The sequence below is a fragment of the Pongo pygmaeus genome, chromosome 9 (assembly GCF_028885625.2).
Source record: "Pongo pygmaeus isolate AG05252 chromosome 9, NHGRI_mPonPyg2-v2.0_pri, whole genome shotgun sequence".
NCBI lineage: Eukaryota > Metazoa > Chordata > Mammalia > Primates > Hominidae > Pongo > Pongo pygmaeus.
Window position 1 is genome coordinate 85,025,539 of NC_072382.2, and position 19,813 is coordinate 85,045,351.

General features: G+C 37.0%; 1 protein-coding gene across 15 annotated transcripts in view; it reads right to left on the reverse strand.

Annotated features, from left to right (window-relative positions):
• Positions 1-19,813, reverse strand: part of DLG2 (discs large MAGUK scaffold protein 2) — a 2,182,864-nt gene that overhangs the window by 489,285 nt on the left and 1,673,766 nt on the right. For all 15 annotated transcript variants that reach the window (XM_054441573.1, XM_054441571.1, XM_054441577.2 and 12 more), the window contains one exon: positions 19,382-19,520. In XM_054441573.1, coding sequence (XP_054297548.1) covers positions 19,382-19,520 — 139 coding nt within the window. The remainder of the gene's footprint in view (positions 1-19,381; positions 19,521-19,813) is intronic.

A 19,813-nucleotide genomic window follows, 5' to 3' on the forward strand; every position in this document is an offset into this window, starting at 1 on the left:
GTGGAAAGAGCACAAGGTTTTGGGCTAGAAGATCTGGGTTCAAATACTGTTCTTCCACCTATCTGTGTGACTACAGGGAAGCATCTCTATTGCCTGAATCTTGGCTGCCTTATCTGGAAATGGCTTTTTAAGATCTACCTTATAGGACTGCTACAGGATTAAATGAGATAATATACGCAAAGCCTTCATAAATCACCTGCCATGTGGTACATACTCAGGAAACAACTATATTTATGTACCAGATACTAACCTAGGTGATATGGAAGATAAAAATCTGCTCTTGACATAAATTCTTCCCTCAACCATTACTTCGTCTTGGAGATGTGTGTATGTATTGACAAAATAAAGCTAAAAATGACTAAGCATTATGGGAGGGAAATAGACACTCTTCCGCCACTGACAAAACACATTCTTAAGGCAACCATACATATGGCTTTCCCGTTTATGCTCTTTTAAACTCTCAGAAATCACCACTAAAGAATGTATTCATATAATCAAACACTGCCTGTTCCGCCAAAACCTTTTGAAAAGTAAATAAATAAATAAGAGCTGTTTTCTTGTACACAGTTGGCCAAAGTCTTTCATGCAGGTTGAGTAAGATCACAAATTAAACTGAGGGACAGGTGACTAGTCATGAAGCCCAACAAAGGCAGCATTAATTGCCTATTGTGAGGATCTAGACAAAACTGTGCTTTATTACCGATCCTGACTGGCCCAGTACAGCCAATGGAAGTCAGAGGTGCTGTTAAGTGAACTACTGGAATGAGGACACAGGGAATAACAGAAGTAGATGGAAGAGATTTTTTAAAAAGACTAGCAATAGAGCCAAACCTTCTGTCTATTATATCTAACCAATCCGGAATAGATTCAACAGATGAGAGAAGTTTTAGGACAATACATTCCAATCACAGCTTAGATAGACACCAGGCAACAAAACTGCTAGAGAGTTGTAATAAGAGCCAGGCACAGTGAAAAGTAATGGTCAAAATATCAAAGAGCCAATGGACTCCACAGAATCTTGAGGTCAGCCCAGAATATGTCCGTGCAGCAGGGTGGTATACAGAATACAGAATTTGGAGCAAAGTCACCCCATATTCTTCCCTTTTGTCTCCTTAAGAAATATTCTATAAAATCTATGTGATTTGCCTAAAATCTGGAATTGGGTTTTTTAGATGGTGAAGTAGAGGAGGGAAATGGTTGAATTCTAGATTATTACAAGAATGGAGGGTCCCCAAATTTCTCAGTCACTATATGGTCACAAATATCATCACTAATCTTTACAATGACAAACTTTCATGGTGGATATTACATATAGCTTTTGCATAATGGTGGCACATGGTGGTGCATGCCTATAATCCCAGCCACTCGGGAGGCTGAGGCTCGAGAATCGCTTGAACTCGGGAGGCAGAGGTGGTAGTGACCCAATATTTCATCATTGCACTACAGTCTGGGCAACAGAGGGAGACTGTCTCAAAAATAAATAAATACATAAATAAATGGGAGGGAGTAGGATACTTGAAATATTAATGTGTGTTTTGAGCTTCCTGTTTTTTCTTCCCAAGTGTGAAGCAGATAACCAGACCTTTATATTCCCTTGCCTCAGTAGAGATCTGTAATACAGGAAGAAAAGCAGAATTTTCCCAAAGACTTATCTCTTCCAGATTTTCGTTCCTCAAAAATCTGAGCTCCTAAACTGTTGATGCTCAGGGTGAGCTCTGAGAGAAAAGGCAGGCAAGATAGAGCCTATTATTATATATTTGGATTTAAAGAAAATAAAATAATGCTCTGTCAAAATGTATTTATAGAGTAAAGTGCATATCTGCTACAGGTGTTTTTAAATAGCTGACACCTTTAGTTATAAAATCTAAACACTGCTGTACAAATTCTGTTTGGTAACACTTGCTCAAGAGCAATGATTTTCTTTGCACATTATCACTAGTAGTCTCAGTGGTTTAGGGTCGTCGCTATTTTAATGAAAATTTACCCTATGAGAGAAATGCCTCTGTGTGTGTGTGTGTTTTCTAATGTGCTTTTACTTTTTACATTTTGCTTTTACTTCTGGTAACATGATTTGCCTTCTCTCTTTCCTTCTTTCCTTCTTTCCTTCTTTCCTCCCTTCCTCCCTCCCTCCCTTCCTTCCTTCCTTTGTTCCTTCCTTCCATTTCTCTCTCTTTCTTTCTCTCTCTCTTTCTTTTTTTTTTTTTTTTTTTTGACAGAGTCTCACTCTGTCGCCCAGGCTGGAGTGCAATGGCACAATCAAGGCTCACGGCAACCTCTGACTCCCAGGTTCTAGCAATTCTCCTGCCTCAGCCGCCCGAGTGGCTGGGATTACAGGTGCCCACCAACACTGCTGGCTAATTTCTGTATTTTTAGGAGAGATGTGGCTTCACCATGTTGGCCAGGCTGGTCGAACTCCTGACCTCAGGTAATCTACCCGTCTTGGACTCCCAAAGTGCTGGGATTATAGGCTCGAGCCACCACACCCAGCCAACTTCTGCTAATATGATTTTCTGAGGTCAAAGACACAATGAATTTAAGCCAGTGATTCCCAAATCTATCTGTGCATCAGAATCACCTGTGGATATTTTAGTTCTGTTTTTGACACTTATGTCGCACTTCCACCCTGAACATCCAGATTTGGTAGATCTGGCATGGGGCTAAGGACTCTGTTTTTTAAAGAGATTTCACAGGTGACTAATGGGCTATCAGATTTGAGAACTACAATTAGACCTGCTCTTTTTGAAAAAGGTCTGAAATAGTCACATTTTTGAATGACATTAACTCTTTTGGTACTATAGAATACAAATTATTGTGCTAACTTATTTTGACTTAATTATATTCCATGGATAAATGTTAATATTTGTAGAGTGTAAATATTAAGTTCTTTTTTCAAGGGAAGATAAAAAATAGTGACTTTCATTATTTCACTGCTGAATACACACACGTGCACACACACATAATGCTTTAAAAATTTTTGTAAGCAGAATTTAAACAAATATTTCTCTCTAACCTGCAGAAAACAATGGTTCTGGGGATAGCTCTACCTTGCTTTAGTCAGACAGACCACATTCTCACTGTGAGTGCCACAATCAGTTGCAACTCCTACATAGTTTCCCTTAGTTCTCATAAATTTAAATTCAGTATAATCTTATTAGAGCTACTGTCAACATTATATGGATTTAGATGTATACTCTGTATGAAACTTCGACAGTATATGATCCAAGCTAATATTATGCAGTGAAGCCATGGAATTAATGCCACTCCAAGGAACTGGAAAGCATCATGATAGATGTTGCTATGCCTATATTTAATTTCTGTGCTCATATAATGATGGTCTACAAAAATAACTGCTGCATTTACTTTTTAAAGTTTATGATGCCTGAATAGGAAATCTGAATATTTGGGGAATGCAAATATTTGTGATTACTCAACATTCTAGATTTTTTTAAAGTTTTGTAATGAATAATCAGTTTCTCTAACACATAGACTTTTCTTTTTGCATGACTTTTACAATTAGGCCTGGTTTTTGACAGATTCTTCTTAATTAACATCAATATATGTTTTTAAATGAAATTCAAATATAGAGAAAACATCACTGAATCGATATAAAGTCACAAAATCTATTCTTAATACAGGTATAAGTGTAGTGTAAATGTATGTTTTATTAGGCTAGCTGGAAGAGTATTTCCCCCGCATTCACTTCTTAACCTCACTCTACCACTCCCAGCTAGCTCAACTATCATCACAGCAGAAGCCAGTCCTATAATCACTATGGTATCCTGGACTAAAAGTCAACGTTAATAATAATAATGGCCACCCTGCATGTAGCTCATTTTGTGCCAGGCTCTGTTTGAAGTGTTTTACATGGATTAATTTGTTTAATCCTGATAATAACCCATGGCATAGGCAGGGATGGGGAAACTGAGGCACAAAGAAGTTACATAACTCATCCAGAGTCAAATAGCTAGTAAATGGTGAGCCCAGAGTCTTTTGAGTCTAACATCTGTTCTCTTAACCAAGATGTTATCCTCCTTCTGGCTTCTGGCTTCTGAGTTAGTCACTTTTTCTAACTGTCAAAGGTGAAATCATGGAATCTATCATCTCAGGTTCCAAATCTGTACAATAGATATAATGGCATCTCTCTGTCCATTTTGTATAAAGTCATAGGAATTAAAATGAGAAACAGGAAAGTATCTGTGCAGTACTAGATAGCTGTGACAGTTTACTAATACTATTATAAATTCAGAGCAAGGCTTCACAAAATTGGCTTTGAAATCTTTGACTATCACATTTATTTCAGCTATTTCGTTTTGCCTTCATCTCTTATCTCAAGGTGGAAAATGAGACTTTAGAAAAAGATTAAAGCAAAACAAAAAATAAAATCTCAGGTTCCAATGGATCAGTTGATAACATTCCCATTAGGAAGGAGTATACATGAGAAGGGACTCACATTGTTCTACTTCAAGGTCAATCCAATTTTTTTAAAGAAAACCTAGGATGTGGGTGGATATTTAAATGTTTACATGCAGTGAGACACCCTCACAACCACGCTAAGTTCTTTCAGCAAATGCTCATTAAGGCAGCCACATGGGGTCTGATGTAATGGCCAGAATGACAGGCATTAAGGACGGACTCCCCACCTGGCACTCCATGGAAGTTGATTGCTTTCCGGAACAGGTTGTGTTTCTGGGAGGAGGCAACCACATAAAACTTTAGTTCTACCTTTCCGAGTAAAAGAGAAACCAAGACTAGCTTGAAACAGAAAATTCTAGAAATCTTAAAGTTAATCATGCTACCTATGTAGTATTGGAAAAAAAAAAAAAGCCATACTTGAGTTGGTCTGATTCTTGATCTTGTTATATACCAACTGCATGTTAATAGCATAAAGATACGGATTTTAGAGCCCAACTGCCTATGTTTAGACACCAGCTTTGCTCATTACTAGCTATGTAGGCAAGTACTTAACTGCTCTGTGCCTAGATTTCATCTGTAAAATGGGAATAAAAATAGGATTTACCTCATGGAGTGATGAGAAGGTTAATGGGTTTATATACATAGAGTGTCTAACACATTGTTATGCTAGACAAATACTTATCTTTTTCACTAATCTTTCTTGCTTCTGCTTACTCATGCATAAAGTGAAAATAATAATACCAATCTCAAAAATTAATTGAGATATTTTATGGAAAATACTTAGCATAGACTGGCATATATATGGTAGAAATTCAATAAATGACAACAATTATTAACATTAATTCAAAATGAATTTTTACATTTTTTCTAATATTGTTGTCCCCATGGTCTCCAGTGTTGATTAGAAATAATTTACAAGAGAGTATGAAATATTCTTTTTCTCTAATGGGTTTAGAAGCACCGTAGAAACCAAGTAAACTAACTGAGATTGTAGATTAAATGTGATAATATATGAAAGGTATCCAGCATCAAGCAGATCTCAATAAATGGTGTTCCTTTCCCATAGCTCTTTAAGATTCAATACCATGTTGTATGTGATAACTACACAAATAGGTTTTAAATCTAATGATCTTTTCCCTTCCTTACCCCCATTTTCTTGGATTAATGTCTTTTTAGATTATCAACAATAAAAAATAAGAATTGTTGCTCCTATGAGGATGGGGAAGGAAGAAGCAATTTAACATATGTTAAATGCCAATTATTTGATTTCCATATGGTATCTCTATTTTTCAACACTACCCTGCCAACTAAGTTATTATCTCTTAGTTACAGGTAAAGAAACCAAGGGATAAATAGTCCAAAGTCATAGAACCATTTAATGGTAGAGCCTTTAATTAATCTTTAGCAAATTTCTAGGATAAAATGTAGTATTATTAACTATAGTCACCATGCTATATATTAGATTTGTAGCATTTACTCATCCTGCATAACTGAAACTTTGTATCTTTTGACTAATATCTTCATGTTTCCCCCTTGACATGTGCCTAGACTTATCCAGTTCCAAAAGTCATGCTATTTCCTTCCACTTACCTTCCTGCCTCTAAAGAAATAAATATCTTAGAAATACTAGAATTGAAAAAAAATGAATTACACAAGATTGTGGGTAGGGCCTTCAATAATGGACCATTAAAAACAACTGGGATTAATCATCATAAGTTTTATAAGTTATAATTTGGAGACTAGTTCCCAGATGTTAAGCCTAATCTATTTACCTCTTATTTTCTATATGGACTATACAATTAATATAATGTTTGATCTCTTGTAGCTTCCATCACTTACCAGCTGAGTCAGCCTTGGGTTAGTCAACACCAGCTACCTCATGTGTAAAAGGGGGTAATTATAGCTGCCTCCTGGAATTACTATGCAAATTAACCAATGTATATCAAAGCACTTTGTAACTGAAAGGTATTACACAAATATCAGTTATTACTATTACCATAATTCTTATGAATTCTAAGAAGTATTTAATTAATATCTGCTCATAACTGAGGATGTTCTGGCCCTGAATATTGTTTGTAAAAAATACAAGCAAACGGCCAGGTGCAATGGCTCATGCCTGTAATCCCAGGACTTTGGGAGGCTGAGGTGGGTGGATCACTTCAGGTCAGGAGTTTGAGACCAGCCTGACCAAAATGGTGAAACCCTGCCTGTACTAAAAACAGAAAATTAGCTGGGCATGGTGGTGCATGCCTGTAATCCTAGCTACCTGGGAGGCTGAGGCAGTAGAATAGCTTGAATGCAAGAGATGAAGTTTCAGTGAGCTGAGATCGTGACATTGCACTCCAGCCTGGGCAACAAGAGTGAAACCCTGTCTCAAAAAACGAACAAACAAATCATGCTGCTATAAAGACACATGCACACGTATGTTTATTGCGGCACTATTCACAATAGCAAAGACTTGGAACCAACCCAAATGTCCAACAATGATAGACTGGATTAAGAAAATGTGGCACATATACACCATGGAATACTATGCAGCCATAAAAAATGATGAGTTCATGTCCTTTGTAGGGACATGGATGAAATTGGAAATCATCATTCTCAGTAAACTATCGCAAGAACAGAAAACCAAACACTGCATATTCTCACTCATAGGTGGGAATTGAACAATGAGAACACATGGACACAGGAAGGGGACCATCACACTCTGGGGACTGTTGTGGGGTGGGGGGAGGGGGGAGGGATAGCATTGGGAGATATACCTAATGCTAGATGACGAGTTACTGGGTGCAGCACACCAGCATGGCACATGTATACATATGTAACTAACCTGCACATTGTGCACATGTACCCTAAAACTTAAAGTATAATAATAATAATAATAAACAAACAAACAAACAAAAACAAGTAAATGGCTTGGGCCATAGAATGAATACAACTCCTGCTTAAGTATCCTTGCATGTAACTTTTACAATATTGTCTCCCCTTATACCCTGGACCCTACTGAAGCTGTCACAAGGAAGTCTTAGATACTAGTGGCTAATTCCTATTGTTCTTTTCCAATCCCAGTCACCCCCTGGAAGAAGCTGTTCCTGACTCATCAGTCTGGATTAGATGCCTTTTCTGAGCTCCACATAGCTTTCAGTACTGCTCTCCAGCAGAGCATGCATCACCTCCATTATATTTTTGGGTCAACTTGCCTGCCCCCCCTCCACACTTCCACTTTGCTGTCTTTTTTAAGATATTACACACTGGCAAATATTTGTTGAATAAATCAAAGTATGGAAAGTGAAAGATTGAATAAATGAAATGAGAGATTAATAAAATAAATGAAGAGAAATGAAGAGAAAAAGGAGAAAGAGAAAACATGGGAATTAAAGATAAATTAAGAGACATAAGCATTTAAATTAGATACAGTATTAAAACAAGCATTTCCATATACAGCTGATGGGAATGTAAACTGAGACCAAAAAAATTCAATAAATCAATCTGACAGCAATATAAAGAGTTCTGTAAAAGTTCATTAATTCTATTATATTCAGTACACAAATGTTTACTGAGTATTATATATGTTCCAGGCACTCTTACTTGTGCTGGGGCTAATCAATATACAAAACAGATAAGTCCCTGAGTCATAAAGCTTATAGCCCAGTACAGGATGACAGACAACAAACAAATACTCAAATAAAAATGATGTCAAGCAGGAATAAGCACTAGGGAGAAAAATAAAAGGGAATACAGGACGAAAGGGTGATCATGGATGGCTGATATTTATCTGAGGTCTGAGATGGCCTCTCTGATAAAATGGCTTTTGACCAGAGAGGTGAAGAAAGAAAAGCAAACCATGTGTACATGTGGATGTGGAAGGGAAAAACATTCAAGGCAGAAGGAGTGGCAAGCACAAACTTCCTGAAGCAAAGTATGCCTACTGTGATCAAGTAACAAGGAAGTCTGAGTGTCAATGAAGGGAGTGGTGGGGGATGAGGTCAGAGCAGCCAGCTGGAGTCAAATCATAAAGAGTCTCATAAATAAGGGCTTTAGATTTCACTCTAGATGACGTGATCTGAATTTAAAAGTGTAATGTATGGTGCAGCATGAGTAACAAAGGCAGAAATGGAAGCTGTTTAGGGAGCTATTGCAATAATCAAATGATAGATGATATGAATTGACTAGTGTGCTGGTAGTGGAATGTGGCACATTGTGGATGTATTTTGAAGGTAAAACCCACAGAATTTGTTGATGGACTGCATATAGAATATGAAAGGTGGAAAAAAAAGAGAAGGCAAACCCCAAGGTTTGTGACCCAAGCAACAGCTCCCATAGAACCGTCACTTATTAAGAAGAGGAAGACAGGCTGGGTGTGGTAGCTCACGCCTGTAATCCCAGCACTTTGGGAGGCTAAGGCGGGGGATCACTTGAGCTTGGGAGTTCGAGACTAGCCTGCCCAACATGGTGAAACCCTGTCTCTAAAAAATACAAAAACTAGCCCAGTGTGGTGGCATATGCCTGCTATCCCAACTACTCGGGAGGCTGAGGTGGAAGAATTGCTTGAGCCCCAGGAGGCTGAGGCTGTAGTGAACTGAGATCAAGCCACTGAACTCTACCATGGGGGAAAGAGTGAGACCCTGTCTCAAAAAAAAGAGAGTAAGACTATGGAAGGGCAGACTGGGAATAAAAAGCAAGAGTTTGTGTTTGGACATATTAAATATGCAATGTTTATAAGACAACCAAGTGAGATGCTGATTAGGCAGTGGAAATTTGGCATTTATATTAAATACATACATAATCAAGAGATGAAGGCAGAAAGATCGTATAAGCACAATAAGAAAATCCTAAAAATAAATGTCTATTAATAGGAAAGTAATTATGTAAATTACGGTTCAGTTATACGATAGGCTATTATACAGCTACTAAACATGTTTTTGAAGACTAAGAACATTAGAAAATTCTCAAGATATAATGTTAAAGCAAAAAATAAAAGTAAAAACTCTCTCATTGTACATAGTATGGTCCAAATTACGTAAATAAACATACAGACATGGAAAAAACTCAAAGGAAAATATTTCAAGTGATTATCTCTCTGTGGTAGGAAAAACAGTAATTTTAGTCATTTTTCTTTATATTTTTGTTTATTTTACAGTTTTTCTACAAATATATATTACTTTTATAATCAGAGAAAATGAAATTAGACAAAAATAAAACATTGAAAGAAAAAAATTAAGGGGGGCTATAAGGTAGATTAGTAGGTAATGAAAAGCAAAGGGATATAAAGATGGAAAAAAATCTGGAGAAATAAATAAAGCAGTATTTTCAAGATGTGTTTTTACACAGTTACAGTTTGCCCCATCATCTATATTAATACAATTACCTAGAAGCAAAAAATGAACGACATAACCGAAAACTTATGAAATTTATAAATTGATAGTGTCGTAAGAATGTCTTTGGAATGCAATGATTGTATCTCACAATTTTCCTGTATTTTGTTCAGGTAATTACTAATATTAATATAGTAACCTCACCCACAGCAGCTAATGATATAGGACAGGAGTCCTCAACTCCCACTATCGGTCAGGTCTATGGCCTGTTAGGAACTGGCCACACAGCAGGAGGTGAGCTCTGAGCTTTACTGCCTGAGCTTCCCTTCCTGTCAGATCAGCCCCTGGCATTAGATTCTCAAAGGAGCGAACCCTACTGTGAACTGCACATGTGAAGGATCTAGGTTGCCTGCTCTTTATGAGAATTGAATGCCTGATGATCTGAGGAGGAACAGTGAAACAGTTTCATCTGGAAACCCATCCCACCCCTGCCACCTGTCCATGGAAAAATTGTCTTCCATGAAAGTGGTCCCTGGTGCCAAAAAGGTTGGGGACCACTGTTATATGAGATGGCAGGAAATCACTCAGGGATTGCAAAGTGTCATGGACAACTGCTAAAGTATACATCTGTGGGCAATTAGGAATCAGGTATCTTCTTGTCCTATATTATTACCTCATGGATGTATGAACATGAAAATAAACTCCTAGAAGAAGAGACCATGTCTATTTTCTTGAGTCACAGTATAAACCCTCTTTCAGTGTCATACAGATTATGGCCAGAAATAAGCTGCACATTGTGTTCATGATAGTGGTTAACTTGAAAGAGGATAAGGACCAACTGATGGTTGGCTTCCACAGCGGTCCCTCCAAAATTCTCCACTGCCTATCATCAATCCTTTTTTTGCATCAATGAACTAAAGAATGAAAGCAAGGATGAACTTACTCCATTAAAAATGTAATGCAACATTGATTAAATAACTATTCAAATTTTACATGTATAGCAACAATAGCTATATATATGCAATAACCATTTCCATAAAATTATAGAGCATAGTGTTGTGTGTTTATGTCTGGCTAACTCATGAAGCACACAGGAAATGATAAATATCTATAGGAGACAGTTTTAAAATTCTCATTACTGTTGTATTTTTGCTAATATTTATTTCCTTGAAAGCAAACAGCAGCTTAATGTGTTTTCTAATATGTATTTGGATGTTCCCCTTGAATTAAGATTTGTTAGATTCGCCATTAGCATACCCACTCTCTCTGCTTCCTACTTCTAGTAGGATAGTTCTATGAATCATTCTTCATGGTTTATATAAGTAAACCTAAGTGGTTTAAAGTTTTGTGTGGTTAGTTTTCTCTTCATTGTTTATTTACATTAACAAAAAGAAAACTCTCCTTGAGGCTTCCACATAGTGATCTATCTGTCTCACTAGTTTTGTCTCACTCTCCCCTTTCATTTCTATACTTTGCTTCAAAACATATATTATAGTACCAGTCTCTATGTTGGAGAAATCAGAAACGCAACACAGAGCAAAACAAAATCTCAGAGATATTCGCTCATGAATCTTTAATTTGGTTAAGTTTTGTAATGCACTTTGTAAAGTCTGTAAGGAGTCTGATGTCATGTTTTGCAGAACTTTTTAAGGGAAAAGCTACCTAGAGTTAGCTATTGAGAGTCATTATGAATTTTTTAAAAGGGCAAAATCAACAAATTTTCCATCAAAAAGTCATATTTTAGCCAGAGGGGAAACTGATAGACTAGTTTATACCATATTTGGTTCCACTGAATTCTGTATTACATTTTCATTGTAGCTGGTATTAGATATTCACTGTAGTCATAAAAATTAAGATTCTCAATAAAGCAGTCAGACTATATGACTCTCTGTAATAAAATATTCTAATGTGTTCTACAAGATAAATAAGTTGAAAAATCTATATACGTAGATTACAACATGTTTGAGCAGCTGAATAATATTGTTGGCTACAGTTCCATAAATAATTCGAGGATATTTACCAAAAAGTGGTTTTATTTGTATCACAGTTCATCTTAAAATCCTTGTTTTTTCAATAGTATTAATAACAGCTAACAATTATCAGGTACTTATTTTTGCCAAGCATGTTACATGTACTAACTCAGTTTATTGTCACAACAAACCTATGATGTAGAAAGTATTATTTTGCCCCTTTTATAAATGACAACACAGAGGCAAAGGGGAGTTACATAACTGACTCAAGGTCACACAGCTAGGAAATGGTGTGATTCAAACCTAAGCAGGGTAGCTCCAGGACCCACACACCTAATCACTCTGTTATTCTACTATAATTCTAAAGCAGGGGCAGTTGCCTGCTTAGGGTACTCTAGCTGTTTTCCACCATACTTGACTAAAAGTGACAGTGACAGGAGGCAGCCAAATGCCTAGGGAGATAGGGGTGGGTAGCCAGTGAAACCCCACCTTCAAGCAAAAATAACAGCCTGAAACCCACGGCTCAAAGTGATAACTTCTATTCCTGTTCACCTACTCTCCCCTGATTGGTTCTTTCTAGATAATGCCTTTTTACCAATCAAATGTTGCCTTTTCCAAAACTACCTATGGCCTGTCCTGCCCTCATCCTATGCATATAAAGACCCCAGACTCAGTCAATAGTTAGTGAACTGGGAGATGCAGACCCTCCCTCAATTGGAGTGGACACCATCTAATCAGCTGCCAGTGGAGCTAGGATAAAAGCAGGCAGAGGAACATGGAAAGACTAGACTGGCTTAGTCTTCCAGCCTACATCTTTCTCCTGTGCTGGGTGCTTTCTGCCCTCAAACAATAGACTCCAAGTTCTTCAGCTTTGGGACTCTTGGACCTTTGACCACAGACTAAAGGCTGCACTGTTGGCTTCCCTACTTTTGAGATTTTGGGATTTGGACTGGCTTCCTTGCCTCTCAGCTTGCAGATGGCCTATTGTGGGACCTCACATTGTGATCATGTGAGTCAATACTCCTTAATAAACTCCCCTTATGTATACATCTCCTCTTATGCATCCATCCTGTTACTTCTGTTCCTCCAGAGAACCCTGACTACAGACTGACTTCAGGGAAGAAGACCTGTTCTTCCTGTCCCCTCTCTAGCTCCCCTCCCTGCTGAGAGACGTTTTCATCGCTCAGTCAGATTCTCCACCTTCACTATCATTTAATCATCTGTGTGACCTCATTCTTCATGGATGCTGGACAAGAGCTTGGGACCACTGAGTGCAGGTACCCAGAAAGGCTGTCACACCAGACCTTGCCATCACCATAGGAGGGCAGCCGACACACACCATGAGGCAGGGGGCCAACTGAGCTGCTAACATACTGCTGTCTGCAAATGGCAGAATTGAAAGAGTACTGTGACACCCTCTCTGGGGCTTTGGGATTATTGGCACCCTCACCTGGATGCCACCATGCTCCCCTCCAGGAGACATGCCTGGTCTGGCCATGGGCCCCACACGGAGCTTGCTCCTGTGCCGGCGCCTGAAGCAACCAGCTGTATCCCACCCTCACTCACTCACATGCTCCCTCCCACAAGGGGTTGAGCACGGTGGGCCAAGTAGACAGGGTGCCCCTACCTCGAGTCCAGTGAAGGGACCAAGATAAATCCTGCATCAAAAGCATATAAGAAAAATTTCTTTCCTGTATAAGAAGAAACTTCTAGTTCATTCAGGAATGGTTTTAAGTCATTAAATGTAAACTAAAAAGAAGAGAGGCTAGAACATGCTTGTACTGTACTCTGATGAGGTGTTTTCTGATCCTTCGAGAGCTTATTCCTAATGGGTACCATAAAACTTGAGCCATTATTAAGGGACAGTTTATATAAAACACAATTAATAATTGGCAAGTTTGTGTAACTTAGCTCAGTATTTCTCAAACTTGGGTACTTAAGTGTGCCTTGGGGTTTGTGGTATTTGCCAGGGATTACGAATATCTTCAGAAAACCTTTCTGGTGTGTCGATTTCATTTTAAGACTCGGAAGAAACATAATGTAGTTTGTAATAAGAATATTTTTACTTTAAAGCAAACAATATTCTGCAAGCTTTTGTGATAAAATATACAAGATTTTATGTGTTTTTATGCTTGGGCAGAAATCTTCATGTTCTACCTCAGAGCCTAAGGAGAACAAGTTTATTTTCTAAGTTAAGGGCATGTGAATAAAAACATTTGACAAACAGTGGTCTGGCTTCTAACCAGTTCTAATCCAGAAAGTTAAACAATAAGAGATAAGAAAAACAAAACAAAAAGAAACAAATAACAGTGGCAAATACTTATGCTGTTCCTGAAAGACTACTCCATAGGTAATAAAAACTATAAAAATGGTCAGTAGTCAAAACAGTCTGACTAAGTCAGGTCTGCTCTTCACGTGGAACATGGGCTATTAAACCTTGCTCTGAGATATAGCTCGGATTTCTCTATTCCTCTTCTCTTCCATTGCTACCCCTCACTTCAGTCCCAGGTGTCATAATCTTTTCCCTCTTTTTTTTCAGTGGTCTCTCTACTCCACACAGCAGTCAGAACTTTTTTTTTTTTTTTTAAAAAAAACATAAATCAGATCAGTTTTCCTGATTAGTACTCTTCAATGAATTCTCAATGCACTTAAAATTAGACTTACACTTTCTCATTACCTGTGAAGTCCTACATCTTCTGCTTCTGGCTTCCTTATCTAACCTAATTTTCTGCCTGCTCCCATTACCTCACCTCTTTCTAGCTAAACTGGACTTCTTTATGTTGCTGGAACACACTAAACTTATTCCTGCCTCAGTGACTTTGGCTTTGCTATTCTCTCTTCTTGGAATGCTATTTCTCTGATCCTTAATCACCACTTTCTACTTTTTATTCAGGTCTCAGTCCATATGCTATCTCCTGAGAGAGGCACTCCCTGGTTATCCTACTTCATATTGTTCTCTTCCCCAATCACTGCTCATCACATTAGCCTGTTTTACTTTCTTTATAGCACTTAGCGCTAACTGAACTTAATGCATTTATTTATACATCTCTTATTCAATATACTAAAATGTAAATTCCATGAGGGCAAGCACCTTGACCAGTTTGTTCACCATTGTGACTTTGTTGCTAATAACTATGCTTGACATGGGTAGAAGCTGAATATTCACTGAATGAGCAAATAACTGAATAAAGGAGAAAAGGCAACTTGAATATATATTAGATGACATGGCTAGTAAGCTAGTGTTCTATAATTCGGAGACAATAGAGTAGACGTGGACTCCAGACTGATGAGATTATGTCTGTTCAGTAAGTGACAGGGTCAAACGTTTTACTTTGCATTACCAATTTTTTTGTTTCATTTTAGTACTGTTTGCATATCGTAAGTATTTTCAGCCAGACAGTGATGATGTGTGGTTTGCCTCTCTTCTGAGTAACTAGGGAAAACTTGGCCCAGTAAAGATAGAACTCATAGTTACAGGTAATGTACAAAATAGACACTGTTACCAGGTAATTCTTGATTGAAGATAGTTTTTCATAATTGCTACTTTCTTACTCCAGCCAAAAAAATAATGCACATTTACATGGGCTCTAAATCTGATTGTACTACTTACAAATACTGGACCAGGGAAAGCCAACAAATCACTCTGGGCCCTGTGTCTCTGGTCCATCCAGAAAAGAGAGATTAGACTTTATATTTGTTTATGGCCCTTTCTATTCTGACAGTCTATAATGCCTGAGACAAAAACAATCTCAGTATTGTTGTAATAGCTTTGTTTTCCAAAAATTGAAAACCAGATATCTACATCACAATGAATGCTGATTTATAGGGACTCAGCGAGCATGCTTCTAAGAGATTGTATCCAAAACTTTTTTTATTTGTTCCTTTTCTTCTAAATTCATGGAAAAATAAAACTTTCCAGTTTGTACAGGTGTACATTTCTTTAATAGAAATAGATTTAAAAATCTACCTAGGTTATTGTAGAATTATTTGAATCAAAATTGCTTTAAAATTCTTACTGTACATCCATAACAAATGTGACTATAAATCAGGAAAATAGACAAACATTTATTACAATAGATTAAGATATGAATACATGGAACAAAAGTTTTCCAATTTGATGTGATTTTATAGGTTATGGGAAAGTTCCCATTTCATAGACATGTCTCCCTACTGGCCCAAGTTCCATTATTAGAACCATTATTCTAATGGCCCAAGTTCCATTATTAGAACCATTATTAGTTCCATTATTAGTTCCATTATTAGTTCCATTATTTTCTTGATTTACTATTTTAGGAAAATACAAAGTAGGTCTCAAACATAAGCAGCTAAATGAACTTAGAATAATAATTTATAGAGCCTTCTAAAAATGACAACATTCGTATATGTTAACGTATTAAAACTTCACAATTCCATGAGGAAATTAGAAGATTCTTTATAGCGAATCTACGGATGAGAAAATCAAGACTCATAGAGATGAACTGACTTGTTCAGAGTTATCTAGGTAGTAAGTGGTAGGACGAGCACTACCAACCAGGGATGCAGGGATGGGGCCTTTGAAAACAGACAGACCTGAATTCAAATTTTGATTCTATTCGATTGCTGTATGCTTATGAGGCAATTACCTAACCTCTCTGAGAATTTTTTAATCTGTAAAAATCAAGAATAAGAATATCATATAAATAATATAGGAGCAATAATATATATTACAGCACTTATTGTTAATGGTGAATAGTAATGATCCTTTTGTTTTTATTACTCTATGTATTGTTAATCTTACAGCTAGGTTGCATAGGAGAGAAGGAACAGGAATATAAAGATGATGCAAAGGTAGGTACCATTTTCCTTTGTGAGTCTTATATTTCAAGCTCTAATTCTTGCTTTCATTTTATTCTATTTCACATTCTTCTGTGAGTCTGCACAATCTATCCCACTACCACAAATGCCCTTCCTCATCTCTTGACTCTCTGACCAATGCCTACACAGTTTTCAAGTGCTAATTAGAGTTATATCCTCTTTAAAACTTTCTTTGATGCCATAGGTTATTCCTACGGCATTCATGTAAAACTCATATTCATTTAGCAATATTTCCTAAGTGTCTCTTGTGGTGTTAGGGAACTCTGCTAGTGCTACATAAGGGCACTTTAGAGAACTGACCCTAGTTTTGCTTGCTTGCTTCTGTTAGTAATTCTCAGACTTTTGAATTTTACAGATATTTAACATTTAAAAAATGAAGACTAACAAAAAGTTGCCAATTTTTCTTTTCTAAGTAAAAACATAATAAATAATTGCCATAATTCTTTTACAAAAGAAAGGGCATTTTGATTACAAAATATATAATCTCAAGATTTTGAAAAAAAATTAATAAATTAGGCTTTGTGGAAAACTTCATGGAGGGGGGTCTGCATAAATTAGGGAACAGGCATTGGGGAATCCATTGATTTACACATTTTTTTTTTGCCCCAATTGGATAGTTCTTAGATGCTTTTTCTTATTCAATTGTTCATCTCTAGTGTAGCACCAAGTGTCTTATAGGAAGTATTCAATTAATATTTATGAATGAGAAAGTGAGTCTGCCTCTGAGCAAATACCTCTGAGACCCATGGTAATGCCTACAGTGTAAAGCACCTATTAGAGAACACCAACAATGGTAAGAGAGTGGTGGAAGGGTGTGTATGTGTAGGTTTATGTGTGTGAACTAATATAATTTACTTTAACAGTTTTCCAGGCACCAACCGTTCTGATTTTGTAGGGAAATACTAGTGAGACTGTCCTCTAGGGGAACAGGAGAAGAGTCAGGGGCAGGATCTAAGATACTGAGGCATATCTCATGTGTACTGTAAAAATATTTCATGTGACATCTGAAGTGGATTAAGATAATAGTAAATATAGTTACTGTAAATAGATAACATTCGTTGAGTACTTATAATGTGCCAGGCACCTTTCTAAGTTCTTTGCATTCATTAGCTCACTTAATCATTACAACAACCTATTGAGATAGACTCACTTTCTATTCCCTTGTACAGGTGAGAAAACTGAAGCTTGCAGAGGTTAAATGACTTGTCCAGGGTCACACAGTCAGTGGTAGAGGTAGCTTTCAACTATGGTCTAGCTGTTTTTAGAGCTCATCAAAACTCTGAGGTCCCTTTCTAGCCACATATTTCTATGATGAACATAGTTTTATATGACTTGGTTTTCATTTTTTAATATTAGAAAATTAAAACGTTTTCTCTTAGCTGGGATTTTAAAGCTGTTAAGGCACTCAGTTTTTCTACTTATTAATAAAAGCTATGTGACCATAAGCAAGTTTCATAACCTCTTAGAACTTCAATTTCTACATCTCTAAAACGGAGATGAAAGCCTTTTTTCTGTGTGTTTTTCAGAGGATTAAACACACAATTTAATCCTCTAGTGTATAAAAACAGCTAGCAGAGGGTCTGGATTATGAAGGGACTTGAATAAATGTTAATTCACTGTGGGGCCTAGTAACATAAAGTGACATTTCTAAATTAAAATCATATCAAATATTAGTAATAGGATGAGAGCAAAGAGATCATCACTCTGGTGGATAAAGGTGCCTGTATTTACAGAATTCGTTAGAGAGCCATGAGGATTATCTTTGCTGTAGCCCTCATTTTAATTAAGAGCATAGAGATCAGACATTTCAGCATACGAAGAAGCTTGTATTTGATTTACACCATGGATGCACATTTTCAGCATCCAAACATTCCATTCTTTGGCTAAAGATATAAAGAGCTACTTCAGCAAACCTGATATTGCAAAATAAATGGAAAATGCTTAATCATTTAAAAAGATATACCAAAGAACGGAAAGATCAAAGCATGCACATTTACCAGTGAAGAAAGCTAACTGGCAGAAAGTCTCTACTTTTTGAAAGGCTGACAAATGACTTCAGTTAGACAGGCAGGGTATAAAACCAAAACAACCCATCTATCATTCTTTACACACAAACACATATCGAAATTAAGCACACATATGTACATGTAATCTCATTTTTGATAAAAGTACTGTTCATGGAGAAAAGTTGTGGAACAATGTGTAAAATATAAACATATTTTGTAAAAATAATGGCAGGCCCCACGTATATCTGAAAATACATTTGTATATGTTTGTAAGAACATGGAGAAGGTATGAAAGGTTTATGCCAGGTCGTCACCTTGGGTACCCCGGGACAGGTCACTCTGGAGGGAGTTTGGGGGAAATTTTTGTTCTTTGATCATCTTTGTATTCCTTTGCCAAATGTAATGACCAGTTAAAGACAAAAAGTTTTTACATTTACATTTCTTTATTATTCATTTACCCACTGAATTCCACTAACCAAATATATAATATTGGCATGCTACTTCCTTCCTTTTGAATCTCAGCACTATCTTCTCTTCTCAAATATTAATACTTCTCTTACAGTATGGCTGTAAAGCTTAAATGAGATCAGATATAGAAAGTCTTAATAAACGGCAAAGTGATGTATAAGTGTATCTTAATATTTATTCACAAATATTTTGTGATTTTGCTGCCTATCAGAGGACAATGACACAGTTGCAATGCACTTGAGGCAAAACTACAGTAAGGTTGAATGGGACTCAGAAGCTTTAGTTAGCATCCAAAACAACACCTGACATGTTAGGCAGATGTGATTTCTTTCTGGTAATAAGAGGCATATCTGACCTGGTGTAGTCGTCGTCAACAAGCATGTGCTTTGGAATTGGTGAGTACCTTCCTGGAGAGATGGGTGGCAGGGAGGTTTTATATTCTAAAGTGCCATTGTTGCCAGAGAGTAGATGGTTTTCCATTGGTGGAGAATAAGCTAAGAGGTGGGGGAAAAAGAGAAAAGAAACCTGTTATGTGGGTGATTCAATGTGTCATGCTATACTTCAGAAAAATGCATTAAAAACAGAAAGGCTTTGCTGCATGCCAAGGATTTTCTTGTCCTCCAAGAGGGGGGAGTTGCAGTTTATTTGCATTTAATATATACAAGCACATAGTGACCTTTAGGATAGGGAAGACTTAATAATAGTTAAGTCTGTAATGCCAGTTAGTCTAATTTGGTGAAGAGAAGAACTGGAGAAGAGATCCAGCACACATATTTTGAGAACAATG